General features: G+C 36.4%; 2 protein-coding genes and 1 non-coding gene across 4 annotated transcripts in view; 2 read left to right on the top strand and 1 right to left on the bottom strand.

Annotated features, from left to right (window-relative positions):
- The window catches only part of LOC127848249 (ubiquitin-like modifier-activating enzyme 5), a 35,264-nt gene extending 32,380 nt beyond the window's left edge, over positions 1–2,884 (top strand). Inside the window, exon 12 of the mRNA XM_052380596.1 lies at positions 1,249–2,884. Coding sequence (XP_052236556.1) covers positions 1,249–1,326 — 78 coding nt within the window. The 3' untranslated portion in view covers positions 1,327–2,884. The remainder of the gene's footprint in view (positions 1–1,248) is intronic.
- Positions 2,885–10,631: 7,747 nt separating this feature from the next.
- Positions 10,632–10,772, bottom strand: LOC127849358 (U4 spliceosomal RNA). The gene has a single exon (XR_008034867.1). It is a non-coding gene; the product is annotated as a U4 spliceosomal RNA (small nuclear RNA).
- Positions 10,773–11,403: 631 nt separating this feature from the next.
- The window catches only part of LOC127848246 (la-related protein Larp4B-like), an 86,991-nt gene continuing 77,113 nt past the window's right edge, over positions 11,404–21,281 (top strand). The window contains exons 1-2 of one of the 2 annotated variants that reach the window (XM_052380591.1): positions 11,404–11,614; positions 14,535–14,633. In XM_052380591.1, coding sequence (XP_052236551.1) covers positions 14,577–14,633 — 57 coding nt within the window. In that variant the 5' untranslated portion in view covers positions 11,404–11,614; positions 14,535–14,576. Of the gene's footprint in view, positions 11,615–11,759; positions 12,141–14,534; positions 14,634–21,281 lie in introns of those variants that run through there. The other variant, XM_052380592.1, reaches the window with a different exon arrangement.

The raw sequence follows: 21,281 nt of genomic DNA, 5'->3' as shown, positions 1-21,281 counted from the left end.
GTAACTACAGTGCAGAATACTTGTGTCAATCCATTATTTCACACATGGGTGTAACTACAGTGCAGAATACTTGTGTCAATCCATTATTTCACACATAACATGAGTCCTGCTCTGGGAAAAGTGGGCTTCGTGCATGTGCGTACCAGATTGTCCTGTGTAGTCTGCTTTTATGGACATAAATCTTTTCTAAATTAAAAGCCACGAGGCGGAAAGTGTTGTCCCAGATTAGCCTGTTTGGTTTGCACAGGCTAATTCATGACACTCTATGAATAAGCATTACGCTTTGTTTTCTCAGCATTTAACAAGTTAACATCTCAGCATTTAAAAAGTCTGCCTTTTACATGTAAGCCTTTCACATGACTGCCTTTCACATGTCACTATTTTAATGCTCCCCCAAAATTTATTTTGTGGGAAGCATATAGTCGCTGCTTCGTCTATCCGTCCGTGTGTCTGTCCGTGCACAATTTTTGTCCGGGCTATTAATGACTGGAATTCAATGAAACTTTATGTGAAGCTTCACTACCAAGAGGAGATGTGCATACCATCAGGGGGTTCTGGTCGGATGATTTTTCACAGAGTTATGGCCATTTTAAATTTTCCATTAACTGTACATATAGTGCAATTCTTGTCCGGGCTATTTCTCAGCAACTAATGACCGGAATTCAATGAAACTTTATGGGAAGCTTCACTCCAAGAGGAGATGTGCATATTATCAGCAGGTTCTGGTCGAATGATTTTTCACAGAGTTATGGCCCTTTGAAATTTTCCATTAACTGTACATATAGTGCAATTCTTGTCCGGGCTATTTCTCAGCAACTAATGACCGAAATTCAATGAAACTTTATGGGAAGCTTCACTACCAAGAGGAGATGTGCATATTATCAGCTGGTACTGGTTGGATGTTTTTCACAGAGTAATGGCCCTTTGACATTTTCCATTAACTGTACATATAGTGCAATTCTTGTCCGGGCTATTTTTCAGCAACTAATGACCGGAATTCAATGAAACTTTATGGGAAGCTTCACTACCAAGAGGAGATGTGCATATTATCAGCGGGTTCTGGTCAGATTATTTTCACAGAGTTATGGCCCTTTGAAATTTTCTATTAAAAAATTCTTGTTCCCCCAACTATTGTGCCCTCAAGACGTTTCCTTTTATCTGAATATATAGTGCAATATTGTGACAAAAAAAGCCTTTGGGGAGCATCACCCATCTCCGACAGTTTCTTGTTAACATTAATTTTTACAGGAGTCTGATGCTGATAACACAGTAGAGACAGAAGAAACCAGCCTGGATGACCTGATGAACCAAATGAAGGCTTTGTGATCTCTCCACATGCTGTAGTCATTATGCGTTGTACATTTTGCACAGGCTAACCAGGGGCAACACTTTCTGCCTAAACTGGATTATAATAAAAAAAACGTTTCAGTGCCCTCATGCATGAAGCACAGTTTTTTCAGAAAGTGGCTCACTTAAAGGTTATTGTAGCAATATGAACACCCATTGTTCAGCATCGTTTAGGTGACAACCTTATCATTGTATGAGTTAGTAACACTCTTACTAAGGGGACATCTTTAAAAACAAACTATGTAAGACTTTGTTATAATTGTGCAATGGTAAAAACTTCACAGACAGGATAAGCAAAGTACAAACAACAAGGTTTTTATCCAAACATTGAAAAGAAGCTTTTGATAAACATTTGACAGACTTTAAAAAACAATAGCTGGTCAGTTGTCTTGTACAGCCTTCACATCTGTTGATGTTTGTAATCAAGGTACAATGATGTTCTATTAAAGAATTGCATGTATAGGTACATGTTAAGCCTTTTAGGAACTGCATTTAAATTATAATAAATACCCATTGAAAGTAAAATAGAGGACAAACATGGCATAAATATTGATGATCAAAGCCAGCCTTCCTACTCTCTCTTACATTCTAACTGTGAATTGATTTTATCATTAAAAATACAGACTAAAAAAAGAACCCAATAGTCTACGCTTAACCCTTTCCCTTTCAGAAGCAAAGTTAAAATGGCTAAGTGCCAACAGCATTAAACCAAAACTCGCAGTCTGTTCAGGTTTTATGCTGTTTGCTGCTCATCAGTATCTAAGGGTTGGAAATGAAGCCTTTAAAACTTGAATCTAATAAGAAAGGTTTTAATTAAATTTAACTTTTTTAGGGACTACAAATGCGTAAAAATATGTATCTAAGTGGTAAAGGGTGAAATAAAAATTAACATAGGCATGAGTCTGACAACCAGAAATGGTATTTAACGAGAACTCAATGATCATGAAGTTAATTTTCAGAAAAACGTGACTTGCGAAAGGCATATTAGGCTAGTGTAGTCACATCCCAGGTTAGCGTTTGAGCTCAATAATTCGGAAACATGTTCCTGAATGTTGTAAAATGGAAAGGGTATTTCAGATCAACAAGAAACTGTATGGCATTGTTTCTTGTTAAGTTGTGATTTAAGCAGCAGGTTATGGTGTAAGCACTTTCTCATTATTATTCTGGTATATATTGTTACATAAATGACAATGTATTCATAGATTATTTGAGAATCTTGTTCACCTTTATTTGTCACAAAGTAAGGCACAAAATAATAAAGTGCGTTTATGTATTGCTTACAGAATAATATTGAAATATCAAGTATTATTTTTAATTGATTTTGCTTGAATACAAACTAATGTTTTTTTATTTGGATTAATGTCTTTATGTTGCTTCTGCAACTTTTCCTAGCCTGGCCATGAAGTGCATTTTGTTTTGTTGTTTATGTAATTTGTTATTTCTGTATATATTAATTTTATTAATGAACATGCATGAAACGATTCTATTTAGATATGCTATGTTTACTGTAGATAAAATACATGGTATGGTAACAAAAGTATTGTCTTTGTTTTACTATCTACTTCACCTTTAAAATAAAATGACAAAAGTGAATTTTGTATTAAGATTTTACTGTTATATTTGATATACATGCAGATATTCGGTCATGTTAACATACTTTTAATGTGAATATTGTGTACAGCAGACTTTTTGTATAAACAGTTTACCATAAATCAGCAGGGGTCCTATAGCTTTTATGAAGAATGTACTATAAATTAAAAGCTTTAAATCAATTCATAAAAAAATGAGAACTATATGTTATTGATTCACTGAAGATTGAGCAGTATGTGTCGATACTGCTGTTCCTTGTTGCAATGCACAAAGTTAACTTTTTGCTAAAGCTTGATGTAAAATATAGACATTATTATACTCCATAAACATGATATGGGGCAAAAATTTTGTAACAACCTTGAAGGCAATCACGATTGCTTATAAACACATGGCAATATAAACAACACACCCCTACTGTTACAAACATTTTTAAACACTACATTTCAAATTATTAAATTACTACGAATTCGTCAGAGTTTTAAACATCACGTATCTGCATCGAAAAAGTGTCTGGTAGCCTATGTAGGTGTGTGTTGAACAGCCCACCTGGGAGGCCATTCTGATGAGATTGCGGCACAGGCGGGATGTGTTACCTCCCTTACCAACACGCACTGTTTACCTCGCTGTGGATCAGCAGACACTCCGTGGTGTGTATGCTGTACAACGCCAGTATAGCAAATGTTCACTCTTCCCAGACGTGTATTGATAATTACGCTCAAGGCATTTTCACCGTGTCACTCGTTGATTGGAATGTATAAAGGACATAATGAAAACTATAACTATCATTATTAGTAAGTAGAATCCGATGACACCCAGCGAAACAATTAACGTGTTTTTTATGAGAAAACCTAAGTGTTTTTGTTTAGTGTGTGCTGTATTTTTTCGCCGTAGCTGTCTAGCTTTGGCCTTTATTGGCCTGTATCGACAGCCAACAGATTGTTGGTGAAATTTCCCGCCAAAATGCCAGAAGGAATAAATGCTGGTTCTGTATTGGTCGAATTTAAATTATTGGAGTGTGGAAGTGCGTTTTGTAACGATGCTAACCGAATATTGGGCGGTAAAATCATCGTTTATCATTAAAGAAATTTCACGCTACCGTTGAGCGGATTCAACGGATGTGCATTCTCTATAATTTAATTATTGCTGTCCCCTTACAGAATAAACTTGCGTATATTACATAGTTAAATATTGACATTCACCCATTTAAAAATAGAAAGTTTTGCTTAAGTTAGAGTTTCAGCACTAACAGTGTGCGCTTTCTTTAAAAATTTGCAGGCTACCAGGGTCGGTGCGAAATCTTCCTAAATAGTCTCTATAGGCAATCGACATTTTCCAGTTTGGTATTTATAATACAGTCGGACATAAATTTGTATCGAAAGTATCGTACTTAGACACGCATTGAGATATACATGTTTGATTTGAATGTGTGGAAAGAAAACTGCGTGTTAATGAAATACTAAAATTCACTGTAAATGTATTCCAATCGTGAATAACAAAGTTATGTTAAATACATAATATGCCAAGTGAGGACGCATAATGGGATTTAATGGAGTATCATTGATATCTACGTACAAAAGTTTGCAGTCTGTTCCAAACATTTAACTCTTTCAGTGCTAGAACCAAATTTTGAAGGCCTTTGCAAACAGTTTGGATCTAGATAAGACGCCACAGAACGTGGCGTCTTATCCGGATCCAAACTGTCTGCTATTCTGATAGTAGTCTTTGACAAAAAATCGAAGAAAATGCTAATTTTAGAAATTCAGCAGACGACATTTTAGCAACTACCGGGTACAACAATTTAACCGGCGTCATATACTTAACCCATTTATGCCTAGTGGACTCTCCCATCCTTCTAAAGTTGATCAATTTATTTCCAAAATAAGGGATGTCTAGTATATTACTTCTATAGTTAGAATATTTCTTACAGAAATTCCTTTAAGCAAACAGCGCAGACCCTAATGAGACGCCGCATCATGCGGCTTCTCATCTGGGTCTAGGTGTTTGCCAATGCCTTTTTTTAGACGCTAGGCATAAATGGGTTAATTATTTAGTAATTTAATTTCAGCCTTTATTGTCGAAACAAGGAAATAAGTCGTATATCTTTAAAAAAAAGATTGTAAACTTCAGTCATTTTGGCAACAAGTTATGTGACTTTTCAACGGGGTTACGGCGGGACATGCTGAAAAAAACGTATATGAGCCGCGTTCTGAGAAAACTGGGCTTAATGCTTGTGCGTAAAGTGTCGTCCCAGATTAGCCTGTGCAGTCCGTGGGACGACACTTTCCGTTTTTAGGAATTTTTAGTTTCAAGGAAGTCCCTCCTTACCGAAAATCAAGTTTAGGCGGAAAGTGTCGTCCCTGATTAGCCTGTGCGGACTGCACATGCTAATCTGGGAGGACACTACGCACATGCAATAAGCCCAGTTTTCTCAGAACAAGGCTCATATGTTCCCCCATTACATACTAGTATTCCATGTTTTCAAGTAATGTCATAATTTGACGTACAGTCATACCCTCTTCGGACTAAGACAGAAAACGAAAATTGCCTTGTGATAGAAAAAACTTAACCGTGCGAATCAAAAAAACAATCTTTTTATGTTTGTCTTTTTGTATCAATAACGCATCCATGATGGATAGGAATTAGTAGGTATGAGCGTGGTTTGTCACCGAACACACCGGTTACATGAGTAGAATAGTAACTTGTTCTATTTTCGGCCTGACATTTAACACAACAACAGAGCGTTTGTCAATCTGCGTTACCTAAAAATATAATTAAGTGTTCACAACCTGTGTCATATATATAGTAGACTTGTAGTAGATTATTAGTAGACTGAATTTTACCACGCAGCCTCTAAAATTGACCAATATTACATGTATACTAACCTCTCAATACAAATTCAATATGACAATAACAGGATTTTATTTTCACTTTGGTTAATATATCATTGCTGTTTTGTGTGGTAACGTTCTGTCTACCGCAACATGTAACAGCGATACACAATAAGCCGATTGTGTGCATTTTTTTTAGTATATTTGACCTTCGAACTCACAGCTTAGTATACACGCTTCAGCACGTCGGGGGCAATATAACGGACTTGTTTGACAAAAGAGTTCGAGTCATATCTTTGTACTCTTGCGGCTAACAAACGTTTCCAGGTTCTACTTCGTAGTCGTATGCAACGAATGAGAGCTTGGTTTGTGGTCACCATACCGAACCGATGTGGTGAACGTTCCACCGTGTAATTCGATCGACCCCTACACCACTCGACTACATAAAAAAAAAAGAAATCATATTTTAAAAAAACATTGATATTGCAGCAGTCAACGTCCCTTCCAAACTCAAATGTGTTAGTGATTACAGCAGGATGACCTGAGGCCTAAATGCAGCTCATTATGAATGGAACTTACAAAATTCGAAGTACATGCATTTTGTATATACTTGTTCAACTGTATTCACAGTGTCTTCAAAACCTGCATATTTCCCGTGTTTCCGGAATAATAATCGGTGTCTACCCTGCATACATCATCATCGGTGTCTACCATGCATACATCATCATCGGTGTCTACCCTGCATACATAATTGAGCCTCATGTCTACCCTGCATACATCATCATCGGTGTCTACCCTGCATACATCATCATCGGTGTCTACCCTGCATACATCATCATCAGTGTCTATCCTGCATACATCATCATCGGTGTCTACCCTGCATACATCATCATCGGTGTCTACCCTGCATACATCATAATCGGTGTCTACCCTGCATACATCATCATCGGTGTCTACCCTGCATACATCATCATCGGTGTCTACCCTGCATACATCATCATCGGTGTCTACCCTGCATACATCATCATCGGTGTCTACCCTGCATACATCATCATCGGTGTCTACCCTGCATTCATCATCATCGGTGTCTACCTGCATACATCATCATCTGTGTCTACCCTGCATACATCATCATCGGTGTCTACCCTGCATACATAATTGATCTACCCTGCATACATCATCATCGGTGTCTACCCTGCATACATAATTGATCTACCCTGCATACATCATCATCGGTGTCTACCCTGCATACATAATTGATCTACCCTGCATACATAATTGAGCCTAATGTCTACCCTGCATACATAATTGAGCCTCATGTCTACCCTGCATACATAATTGAGCCGTATGTCTACCCTGCATACATAATTGAGCCTAATGTCTACCCTGCATAAATAATTGAGCCTAATGTCTACCCTGCATACATAATTGAGCCTCATGTCTACCCTGCATACATAATTGAGCCTAATGTCTACCCTGCATACATAATTGAGCCTAATGTCTACCCTGCATACATAATTGAGCCTAATGTCTACCCTGCATACATAATTGAGCCTCATGTCTACCCTGCATACATAATTGAGCCTCATGTCTACCCTGCATACATAATTGAGCCTAATGTCTACCCTGCATACATAATTGAGCCTAATGTCTACCCTGCATACATAATTGAGCCTCATGTCTACCCTGCATACATAATTGAGCCTAATGTCTACCCTGCATACATAATTGAGCCTAATGTCTACCCTGCATACATAATTGAGCCTCATGTCTACCCTGCATACATAATTGAGCCTCATGTCTACCCTGCATACATAATTGAGCCTAATGTCTACCCTGAATACATAATTAAGCCTCATGTCTACCCTGCATACATAATTGAGCCTCATGTCTACCCTGCATACATAATTGAGCCTCATGTCTACCCTGCATACATAATTGAGCCTCATGTCTACCCTGCATATATAATTGAACCTCATGTCTACCCTGCATACATAATTGAGCCTCATGTCTACCCTGCATACATAATTGAGCCTTATGTCTACCCTGCATACATAATTGAGCCTAATGTCTACCCTGCATACATAATTGAGCCTCATGTCTACCCTGCATACATAATTGAGCCTCATGTCTATCCTGCATACATAATTGAGCCTCATGTCTACTCTGCATACATAATTGAGCCTCATGTCTACCCTGCATACATAATTGAGCCTCATGTCTACCCTGCATACATAATTGAGCCTAATGTCTACCCTGCATACATAATTGAGCCTAATGTCTACCCTGCATACATAATTGAGCCTTATGTCTACTCTGCATACATAATTGAGCCTCATGTCTACCCTGCATACATAATTGAGCCTAATGTCTACCCTGCATACATAATTGAGCCTCATGTCTACCCTGCATACATAATTGAGTCTCATGTCTACCCTGCATACATAATTGAGCCTCATGTCTACCCTGCATACATAATTGAGCCTCATGTCTACCCTGCATACATATTTGAGCCTCACGTCTACCCTGCATACATAATTGATGCTAATGTCTACCCTGCATACATAATTGAGCCTAATGTCTACCCTGCATACATAATTGAGCCTTATGTCTACCCTGTATACATAATTGAGCCTAATGTCTACCCTGCATACATAATTGAGCCTCATGTCTACCCTGCATACATAATTGAGCCTAATGTCTACCCTGCATACATAATTGAGCCTAATGTCTACCCTGCATACATAATTGAGCCTAATGTCTACCCTGCATACATAATTGAGCCTAATGTCTACCCTGCATACATAATTGGGAAAACAGGGCTTAATCTAGTTGTGTAAGCTGACATCGCAGATAAGCCTGTGCAGGCTTATCAAGGACGACACCTTCCGCCTCAAGCAGATTTTCGTTTAGAAGGGACCTCCATTAAACAAGCGAATCCATAAAAGCAGGAATAGTTGACCCGGATAAGCCTGGCCACTTTACGTGCATGCATTATACCCAGTTTTTCCATAACTATTCTCAAATGTCAAGTTACGGTCCTTTTATCATCTGAAAGCATGCGACAATAATTGTTATTTATCTGTTTGGTTCATGAAATAATAAATTTTGTAAGTGCGCATGCTTACGACAACTTAGGTATCATAACTCCATAATAATGTTAATAAAAGTGTGGGAACTAACAATCGCTTTGTCATGCTATGATTCAACAATCTCCACGCAGAGTTGTCGTTTCTTGTTCTCACATACAATCTCTGCCATCACAAGAAAACCTACCAGATTTGGTAGGATTTTATTGTTTTGTTTAATCATAATACTATGAAAAGTAGTATCTTCTTTTCTGTTATATTTTGAAAATAGTGTAAAAATTTAGGTTTATACTAAAAATAAATTACCTTAATTCAAACAAGAATTATCTTTTAAAAAGATATACGGCGTTGATTGTGGTCGGTGTTTATGAACAATCAAAAGTTATATCTATGAGATCAAAAATAGCGAATGCCTTTTTTTCTGCGCAGTTTCTTAGCTGCATCACATGCAAATCAATTACGGGGTGTTGCGCCAGATTTCATGGTTAATAAATTGGTCTGAATGGATAAATATTTCTAATTAAATTAATAATCAAAATTGGTCCTTATCATGCAATTGTTGAAAACACATTAAAAATCTATGATTGACAAACCATAATAATATCGCCAAATATCTTTATTTAGTATCTTTCTGTTCAAAATAAACTTCAAGTACACATAGTTTACGCGATATCGTTTATAGAACAATTTCTGTGGCTGACCGCAAACTGACCTTGATACCTTGCGGGTTGGAATGCAATGCATTAAAGTGAGGTAACAATTCCACTGCTGGAACGACGGCTTGTTTAAAGCTTTAAACATTTACGTGTTTAACGGTCAATTTCGAAAACAATTTTAAATATTTTCGTCAAAGCGTATATCAGGTTTCTGAACAATAATACTTATAATGTTAGGATTTAAAATTTATGATTGCACAGAATGCAATGTCGTAGTAATTACCAAATATGAGAACACATCCTTTAAGTACAAACGCTCTGGCGCTGACATTCTTCTAAATATAAAGGGGCACACAATCTGTATTGATGTCGAGAATTGATAGTGAAACTGCTCTATCCCTCAAACCTTATCATTAGAGATGCAATGCAATGCATCATGGTTTCATGCTGAATACGCAGTGAACATCGTTCCTTAACGAACTGTAGTATCCCTTTTCATGCCCTATACTTCACAAAAATAGAAAAAGGTCGATGAAATAACATATTAATGTTTATGTGAAATCTGTTTGTAGATTGCACGTTTTCTACTAAAGTTTCAGGTCTACCGGCGGGAGATATTATTTTCAAATTGATTGGTCGCTTACAAAGGTCAGGCTAAGGTGAAAAGCTGGCGTATACAGCTACGCCGAAAAAGTAAACATAACAACGGCAAAATTATTGTCACGCGTGGCTAGGCTATCAGCGCGTGGTTGATTATGATCGCAGTGATTTGATCCAGCTATGCTGGTTCCAGTTAAATCTCTGTGCGGAGGTTAATGCTTCAAATATGATTGTATCCGACTTTGGAAGCTTAAGACGGTGATCTGGCGGAAAGGAGAGAAATGGCAAAGCATCGCGAATTACAGATGATTTTTTTTTCTTTCGGGAATATTCGTAGAGTGTCAAGCATATATAGACGTCAAATCACAGATCATCCGGGAAAGGGAATGGCAAGAGACCAGCTGTGACATGGCTTAATCTAGCTAACATACATGTTTTCGTCGTCTTTGGACACGGCATAAAGATTGTCACCTGCTGTCAGATAGGTTCATCGTTGTTTTCAGTAGATATTTTTTATTCAGTCCCCGTAAGGACGTTCATAAATTGCGCTCGCCGCCCATATTTCAGGGCGTCGGCGCGGGGTATTGGGTATAGTTTTCAACTAGCAATAACCACGCCTCGGATAAACCTCATTGGCTATGGTACCGCCACTGCGCAAAGCTAACATTTACGCGGCATAAGGGCTATTTGTATACACTTAACAAATCTTTCATTTGGAATGTAAATAACACATTTTCTGCGAATATTTTTAATTGTTCGGCAGCGACAGTAATATATTCAAAAATAAAATATTGTTAGAATATTTATTTAAGGAAATATATAATGCAATTACTTCCCCTTATAAACTCTTACTGCATAGCATAACACAAGGGAGGTAAAAAGCACGTTTATAGGGTTCCTACGGGGAAATGATAGGTCTCCGTCGATGAAAAATAAGCGTTTGTTTATTTTAGTTTGCAGAATAAAAAAATTAGAATTATAAAATTATTTTATTTGCAAAATTAAAAAATTAGAATGATAAAATTATTTGCTACACAACTGGTTTGGTTTTCCTTTTAAACACGGCTGAGTAATGTGTACACGGTACAATTACCCCATTGCGATCCTTTACGCAGTGCGATGGTCGTACGCGCCAATCACAGAATGTTAGACAAAACAAACGAATCCAAAACCATATATTTTGCCATTTTCGCCCCATACACCAGATTTGACATTTTTCTTTTACAGCAATCTATGAATTTATAAAACAATCGACAATTTGGTTAAATGTTCAGAATAAATTCATCCGAATATTTATACACATTGGTTGCCATGTTGGAAATAGGTGGACCATGTGACTGCAGTATCGGGGCAAAAATAGTAACACGGTCACAATTAGTGGCCATAGTTTTCTATTTTTCTTAGACAATTTCGGTTTCTACAACACTAGTATTGGAATAAATTTTATAGATGAATTACTAATATATCGAACGCGCTTTTCTTTATACCCGGAATCACTTTAAAGGTGAGTGAAAACAATGAAATATGCAACCTCATATGGAGTTAGGTTCCATTCGACTCCATATTGACGATTGCATCAAAATGTGTCTGAAGCACTATACTAAAGTTTCCTGGCAAAATTTGTCGTGTTTTCTTATGAAATTGGCAGTTTCGTAGCTCGACTGCGATAAGGGTTAAAGAAAAGTTACATTTGCCTTGTTTTTTGGTTTGTTTACGATTTTTGATGCCTAACAAACACGTTTCCGCGTGACCTCCAATTTTGCTATTTCATTGCATTAATCCGGATCATTTGTATTTTTGTCGACTTTATTGAGGTTATATGCGAAGAAAAACGCTAAGTTTTGTTTGTGAATCTATTTGAGAACGGCTTTTGTTTATGGTGCACATGTTATGAATGTTGACACGAACGGAAGACAAAAAGTCGCCATTACAAGATGGCGCCCTCCTTCTAGATCTGACATGATCTTAGTGATGTGGACATTTTGAGGCGTGATTCCGGTGTATTATCCTGTTCTTATCTGTATTGTTTAGTAAGTAGAGTTGAATTGCAAGCTATCAGAATATAGTGTACAAATTCATCCATTTTTTCAATGTTTTGCAAACAAAATTCTGAACATTTTGCAAGTTATATTAATTTTTTGTTGTAAATTAATCTATCAAGATTGACAATAAATGTGGGAAAACTTGCATGCTTTTTTCTGACTTTTTGCACCCTGTGACTTAAGCTCCATGGTTTAGCTTAAGCGTACTTATTCTTTTTGATTATTATGCAATAAGGCGTAAAAAAAATAATTGTTTGTTTCCGGTGGCCCAACCCTACCTAATCTTTTGCCGCCGGTCCTTATCTTTTTTGAGCCCAAAATTGGAAAAAAATGGGACCGAATGTTTTTCAGGACGCTCAATAAACTTGTCTACGTTATCCGCATATTATTTTTATTGTTATTGAAGCGCACGTGGTAGCTGGCCAATCAGCATTGAGTTTGCTCACACATAATATTGGGTCATTCATGCGCAGACACTGTACACTTGGAATACACAGTCAGTTGATCTTGTCGTGTGCCAACAACATAGCGGCCCATGGCAAACGTCATATTTAAAGATTAACAAATCAAAAGAAGCGTACCAATAAATAAATTATTTCTAAGCTGATTACTTGACACCTTTCTCCCGACTATCGATCTGAATTAAAGGATGATAATGAAATAATTAGTTCTATTTCAACGATGTTACACCTTTCTGCGGATTATCGTTTGAAATTAAAAGGTGATAATTAAGTTGTTTTTTACCCACAAAAAAATGCTATTGTAAAGCAATATGTCAACCAAATTGTATATTTGCTAGGTTTGCAATGTCTGCAGTCAAACGATATGCACATTTTATTTAATGTGGAAAACGCGTACAATTTTTTGGACTGTCGTTTTCGGATACATTATTTTTCGTCTATTATAATTTATTTTCGAAGTTCTTTATAGAAGAAATAGAATGACGAATGCCCATGCCCTGATACGGACGGTGTGGTTTATAATGTTTTGAATTGTATTCACCTGAAAATACAATTGGAAAGACTATAAAATAGAACAATTAGTAAGGGCTCTGGATGGGGTGGGGGGTCTGCCCTTTATTCCTGTTGGGTTCCTGCGGCTGCTGTTCCAAGACCCCCGGCCTTATTTTCAGGATTTCAAATGTGGAAAAAAACAGTCGACACCCCTATTAAATTTAGATCTATAAAATAACTTATGTTTGTACTTTGACAAGTACTATACTAATTATTTCTATATTGAAAAATGTATGTTACATTATGATATGTGATATGCCCTTGTTGTCATTAAAAAAAATATAAACAAGTTGATAGTAAATGTATATATAATTATTTCAAAACCAGTTTTCGCACATTGAAAAACAAAAACCGGTTGGCTCAAATAAATTTTCGGACAGCGCTAGCCCTGGTAGATAGACCCCACGACACCAGTACATAATATAATCTGAAAATGTGGTCCTTTGGAAGCATAAACTGCATCCAAGAAATATAATAGCACACCCAGTTTGATTGGGTCTGTTCATGGTGATAATGTTACCGGTACATGCAGCACCACTCGCGTCCCCCTAGCACAGCTTTTGGGCTATTTAAAATATTATAAATTATAAATAATATAGTATATACTCAATGATCCCAAAGGAACAGAAAGTATAACAACACTGAATCCTATAGACACTGAGGGTCAAACTTACTGCGACTTTAGAAATTAGTTATGCCTTTTATTGGTCATAAAATGGACTATTAAAGCCAATTTCTTGAAAATGCTGATAAAATTCCCAATTTCAAAGCCATGGGCTATCTTCCCAAAAAGCTAAAAAAAATCCCTGGCTTCATCTTCTAGAAAATAGCGCTTGGTATCGATTTTACCAGTATTTATTTATTTCTTATTGGTAGGTGGGTGGCAAGGACATAACGGGTCACTGACTAAAAATCTTCCTTACTTTCTGAAAATCTTACAAGTCAACAAAAAAAAGTTGCAAACGTCCGCCATTTTGAAATATTTCAATATTTAGTTATTAATTTTAAAGTATTGCAAAAAATCAAATACACCAATTTCCCAAAATGAATACTTCACGATGCGAATTTGCCCAATTTCAGGATTTTTGGAACACAATTTTCCTAATTAGACTGGTACTTTTCCCAATTGGGCAAAACAATCCATGTTGTCAGTGTGTAGACTACTGACTACCGGGTACGTATAGGTAGGTGCAGGGCTTGGTACGTCTTCTTTGAGGGGTGGGGATATATAACTTCCCTATTCTATTTGTCAATCCTTTTTAATTTCTACCCAAAATTGTGCTCTATTCCTAAGAGTTAACAAAAATGTTCCCAAGAGTTGAGAAAAAGTCCTGAGTAGTTCTTTCTAAATGTATTTTGTGTGCTACAGGTGGCCCTGAGGCTGTACGAGACGGTCAACCCAGCTAGCCTCATGACTTCGGACCGGGGACCAACAGAGGCAGCTGAGTTGCAACTCAACAACACATCGGTGAGTGCATGGTTACCTAACTTGTATATTGAAAAAAAAAAGCTGCACTCAGAATGCCTTTCAAGGTGTAGTGTGATTGAATGTTCATAATAGTTTAGCATGTAGAGTGTGGTGTCATTTGTTTGAATACATGGGTGATGTATATGTTTTAATTACTGGTACATAAATTCTGGCTTATTATGCTCCCCGAAATAAAATTTCGGCAGAGCATATAGTTGCCAGTTTGTCCTTCCTTCCTTACTTCCTTCCGTCACACTTTTGCTACCGTTTCTCATAGCGCCTTCAATACTTTACCAATCGCTTTCATATTATGGCATGTAGGTACCTTGCATGGACCTCTACCTTTTGATGAGGTTGAGGTCACTGGGGTCAAGGTCACTGAGGCTAATAATAGACTCCTTCTGTCACACTTTTGCCACCGTTTCTCATAGCGCCTTCAATACTTTACCAATCGCTTTCATATATGGCATGCAGGTACCTTGCATGGACCTCTACCTTTTGATGAGGTTTGAGGTGACTGGGGTCAAGGTTAAGGTCACCAAGGCTATAAAAGATTTTTTTAGGTGTTGATTAACTCGTATATTGACAAAGCGCATCATCGGAGAGCATCCATCAGTTTCACTGATATTCTTGTATTCACTGGTCAGTACTTGATCCTAAGAAAACTGTCCAGCTGTGGATGTTGATGCATATCATTATGCATTGAAGCCTATTGAAAACCACACACACGACACTTTCCGCTTAAACTAGAAATTTTGGTAAAAAGGGACTTCCTTTAAACAATAAATACCATTAAAGCCGAAAGTGTCGCCCTGATTAGCCTGTGTGGACTGCACAGGCTAATCTGGGACGACACTTTATGCACATGCATTTTGCCCAATTTTCACAGAACAAGACACAATTGATCATAATAGTGATATTATAGAAGCAATAGATCACAAAAGAGTAGGTTAGAAAAAAGCTGGAGAGGTTAGATTTTATTCTCTTAGAAAGCCTTGTTTCCCCTGGATGTATAGTTCCCCTCAGTGCTCTAGACATGGCACCTCAGAGGTTTTAGATCATCCTAGAGTAAACCCTGGATTCTTCACCCTCCTTGGGACAACCTTGCACAGGCAAAGGTCTCCTCCCCACTGAGGTTTTGCGGATTCACACAGATTTTAGCCAATTAAAGTATCATGTGGTTTTGAAGTTGTGCCTTTTCATTTTGGCAGTCAGATCAATGGTGCTGTTATATATTTTAAAGTGTTTTACTCAGTCTTGAATAAGATGCCCTCAGGTTGTCAGATGGTGGTTGTAAACACAGTGTCAGTTAACTGTTGTAAATTAGTCAAATAATAACAAAAAAAAAGATCACCAATTTACATCGTTGATGCCAAATTGTAATATTATAAATGATGTGTTATAAATTTTCTTTGTTTAATACAGGTAATTATTGTAATAAATTAATCCAAAATGATTTCAAATAATGAACTTATTTCCACACAAAAAATTGCCAATTACAATTGAACATGATGTTCACAAAAAGTCATGAATATTGCCTTGCAGGACCCTTTTAATCACATTGATTATTTGATATTAAGATATTAGACCCTGCAAAAATCACTCCTTTGTCTAAAATCACAGGTGGTTAGCGTGTGGCTATGATATTAAATAGTGAAAACATCATTTTGAATGATAATCAATTTATAACGAAAAATCAACTTCTGAAAAAAATAAATTTCACTATCAAATATATATATATATAACAAGGTATCCAACTCAAAATCACCCGAAAATGGGGTGCATCGCTAACCACCTGTGTCTAAAATTAATTCCTATGGATGTGTAGTTCCCCTCAGTGCTCTAGACATGGCACCTCAGAGGTTTTAGATCATCCTAGAGTAAACCCTGGATTCTTCACCCACTTTGGGACGCTCTTTGACTGGCAAAGGGCAACACCCCACTGAGGTTTTGCGGATTCACACAACTCAATATGTAATTAAATAATAATTAATTAGCAGATTCACTAAAGGATCCGGCTTTTTATTGCCTCACCAATTGGGAGGCATCATGCACTGCATGTCTGGTCTGTCTTGTGCTTTCTATCTCGAACTAAATAGTGGAACTTTAACAGGTAAACAACCTAAATATATTGAATGATGATAATAAATAAACAAAAATTTGCTGAAAAGAGTTTGGCAGAATTCTGGTTCTTGTCTGTTTCTTAACTAAAAATAGTCATATAATTGTGTTCATTCATCTACAGTGCTTTTTTTGCTTTTTTTTGTTATAGCCTGTGGCATTTGGATTGGGAAAATTAGCGCGATAAACCATAAAATTGGGAAAAATAGCGCAATAAACCATGAAATTGGGAAACATTATAAATATGATTATAAGAACAGAATAAAAATTGCTAAGTTCATGTTTGACAGCATTTTTATATTATAAAGTGTTGCTTTCATGTCTTCTTACAATGTTTAGTTAATATCCTTCCACATGCATATTAAACTTGCAATAATCTATAGATTCTTCAATATACATGTACCATTATGATTTAATCATAATCTCTTTAAGAGTATGAATTTAATTCAGGATGTTTTTTAAAGTAAAATATGATATGGTGAAAACATTAACAAATATTAACAAACACGCTTCTTTTGTGTTCTTGCTGTGTTAATGTTGTATTAAATGGAGCTAAAATAATACATTTCATTTGTTTACCTTTTAATATCTTGCACAATTGACATCCTCAGTTCAATGCTATTTCACCAAACTATACAGCGTGACAAACATAATAAAGCAGAATATGCATATGAATCTGAATATACACAGATCCACTAACATATAAATCAAATCATGTTTGTCTCTTTCCATTTTCGAACGGTTCTCATCTTAAATGCTTTAACTTTGTGAACTCCAATTTCCCAACACAGATTTCCGTGACGCACATTCACTGTGAACATTTCTAATAAATATTTGTTGTTGTTTCATCTCAAACATAGTATTTTGCGTTAATTGACACACACATTAAATTATCTCCTAATAACCATGTGATATCCTCTGTTAATTTTAGTGATATTTATCATTTTTGCTGCTCATCGCAAACTTCTCGTCTGCTTGCCGCCATCTTGGACGTGAGTATAAACAGGCGTTAACAATCGGGATAAATCGACTATCGTCGGTATCCTCCGCAATATAGAGAGAGATGTGTGGATAGCAACGTAAAATCGTATTCGGCTACATTTGGGAACATTCGTAAGTCAGTTGTCATTCGGAGAAGACTCAACAAGCTCGATCGGCACTCGTTCTACGAAATTAACGCTAAATGACATTGTAATCTTATTGGCTTAATTGGGAAAATTTGGTCATTTTTTGGGAAATTTTGGTCAGAATTGTGGGGAAAAAACGTCATTTTTTGCAATTAGGAAGCAGCCAAATATCGGCGGTAATTTTGGGCAAAAAAAATCACTGATCTAATTAAACTTGTTATCAACACAGGGTCCCTGTGAGGCTTTGTATGTTGAAAAATATAAGTAAATTCGTGGAAAAAAATCTTTCTTTTGCTATGATAAAATATATTTAAAACTGCTTTGAAATGAAATCGAGAAGGGTCTGAAAATGACATAAATCAAACTTCGTCTGGAAGCACCCTGGTCCCCCTAAAAGGGCGCTGCCCCTTGACCCCACTGATGGCTTGCAGCCCCCAGACCCCAGGCTTGTTTTTAGGATTGGCAATCTGACATGCATGTAGACATGCATTATCCTGCTGCAGGACACTGTTGCCAATAACAACTGGCACCAAAGCAACATAGACATTTGCAGTCACATGGGGCTAAAAATGACTAGCTGTAGTTTGATGGTTACATGTTTCTCCATCTGTAACATTGAAATTGAGTGTGTGTTAAAACTTTATTTTGGGTAAGTATTTTGTGTGTGTGAAATTTAACATTCAATGTGTTAAATAAACATGTTATTATTTATGCAAAGTTTCTTTTCCATAACTCTTGTAATTCTGAGAAGCCTAAATAAACATTACCTCACCCTTTTTATATGTGTTAAAAGCAGTCATTTAGTTTTGAATAGAGCATATTAAAAAAATCCCAGATTGTAAACATTTATCTTTATTCTCAAGTTCTCTGAAAACATTGGTCCTCATTTTTTGCAGGGGAGACTACTCTGTTGATGAATGGGCAATTTGTAATATCCCACACAGGAGTCTCTTCCCTTGAAATAATTACTTAGAAAATCAGATCAATACTACTCTGCTAGAAGGGAAGTAGGCGTGCTTTGTTTAATGTCTTTGTAATTTCATAGTTTCCATATATAGCCTCGCTTATAGCATCTATAATAAGACGTTGGTATTTTCAAAGCGTGTGGACCATCTTTGATATCGGCAGGTATAGTCTACAGCTTATGGTAGATTATGCCTAATTTTCTCAGATGTTATCAATTGCTTTTAAATGTCAAACAGAACCTGAAAGCTGGCAGAATCTGGTTGGTTCTCTAAAGGTCAGAGGACAATCTGTTCATGATATGGTTTCATGTAGAATTTCATCGTAAATACGGTCAAATAGTTATATTGATGTCATCAATATTAAAAAGAATTACAATGTCTGAAAATAAATTTGTGACACAAGTTTTGATCAGAATTATGTTAATTAAAAAAATTATATTTTTGAGATCTTGTGCAAAGACATGCCTTTGTTTTCAACAATTAAATGATTTATAATTTTCATAACATTGTATACAGGTAACATGTCTCACTGGCTGAAGGCAATAACTGTTAATGAAACAGCTTTATTGGTTATTTTTAATTCAAATATTTACTTGAACAAAAAACTGTGTCATTGCAAAATATTGTTCCTAATATCATGTTTCTATATAGCACTGGCAGGATTAAACGAAACCAGTTCGAAGTAATTACATTCAATACTCATGTTGGCCAGGACTTGTCATTTCACAGGGGCATTGTCAGGACTTGTCATTTCACAGGGGCACTGTCTGCGCCTCCGGAAAACGGAGGCACTCCCAAAGCAAACAGACCCGATCCCAAACCGAAATTATACAAAAAATCCCAATTTCCCCCCCAAAAAAACATATTTTTTTTTAGGCTCACCTGTCACGAAGTGACATGGTGAGCTTATGTGACCGTGTTATGTCCGGCGTCCGTTGTGTGTGCGTGTGTGCGTCTGTCAACAATTTGTTTGAGGGCACAGTTTTCATCCAATCTTTATGAAATTTGGTCAGAATGTTAATCTTGATGAAATCTGGGTTGGGATTGTATTTGGGTCATCTGGGGTCAAAAACTAGGTCACTTCGTCAAAAAGTAGGGCACATAATAGGTTAAATAATAAAAAAACCTTGTGTAGACAATAGAGGTCACAGTTTTCATCCAATCTTTATGAAATTTGGTCAGAATGTTTATCTTGATGAAATCTGGGTTGGGATAGTATTTGGGTCATTTGAGGTCAAAAACTAGGTCACTAGGTAAAATAATAGAAAAACCGTCAACAATTTGTATGTGTAGACAGTAGAGGTCACAGTTTTCATCCAATCTTTATGAAATTTGGTCAGAATGTTTATCTTGATGAAATCTAGGTTGGGATTGTATTTGCGTCATCTTGGGTCAAAAACTAGGTCACTAAGTCTAAAACTAGGTTACTAGGTGAAATAATAGAAAAACCTTGTATAGACAATAGAGGTGGCAGTTTTCATCCAATCTTTATGAAATTTGGTCAGAATGTTTATCTTGACAATGAAAAATGATGTCACGGGCACAGTAAAAATAATTCTCGTAATTGGCTGCGCTCTTTTCGTAGGTGTCAGTGCTCTTAGCTAATCGATTAAAAGTGAAAACAAACGGTTAAATAAAAAAATAATACATAACTGGTTTATTATAATACTTCGTATATTTAATTAAAAATAAACAGAAAAATAATTATTAATAAACAGAATAATTCGTGATCAGAAGCCTTAGCCAAAATTTACCATATTGTAACCATTTGTCAATCAAGCGTGTCTTTCAGTAAAAGTTCGTCTGAAATATTTAAACTCAGCATGGAAAAGGGTTTTATTTTAAAATAGGTTTTATTTTAAAATATCTGCAAGGTGGTGGAGACAGGGAACAGAAAGAAAGGTCATCAAAATGAGAAGCGGAAAGTATTGAGAAAAGGAAACAGAAAACGTAAGGAAAGCAAATAAAATCCATCAGATAATGTAGTTAATTTGTTTGCAGTTTAGTGTCATGATGTTACGTAGGTTAAAAGGTTCTGGTTGATCATAACTATAGATATATTTTTTTAAATGCAGGACGAGTAGATTAAAGTGAAGGGCGAATGGATTGTCAGACCTACCCCGGTACTCGCCCTGCAGGGCGAGTGGCTTTGGAAAAATTATTCAAGGCCTGAACATGACGGATATTGCATCTGTTTATATAAAGAAGACAAAATAACAAATAAGAAGGGACAAAATTGTCACAAAACCAGGTTTTCATTGTGAAAAAAAAATCTGATAAAGGGAGACAACTCAAACTGAACTTTTGAAATGAACAAACAAAATTAACCCCCTTTGTAAGTTGTTTTAAAATAAATCTATTTTTAGTCGTGGCGACCTTGACATTAGAGATATTGACGTGATTCTTTCGTGCGACACACCGTCCCATGATGGTGA

The sequence above is a fragment of the Dreissena polymorpha genome, chromosome 10 (genome assembly GCF_020536995.1).
Source record: "Dreissena polymorpha isolate Duluth1 chromosome 10, UMN_Dpol_1.0, whole genome shotgun sequence".
Taxonomy (NCBI): domain Eukaryota; kingdom Metazoa; phylum Mollusca; class Bivalvia; order Myida; family Dreissenidae; genus Dreissena; species Dreissena polymorpha.
This window is presented reverse-complemented; position numbering and strand designations above follow the sequence as displayed.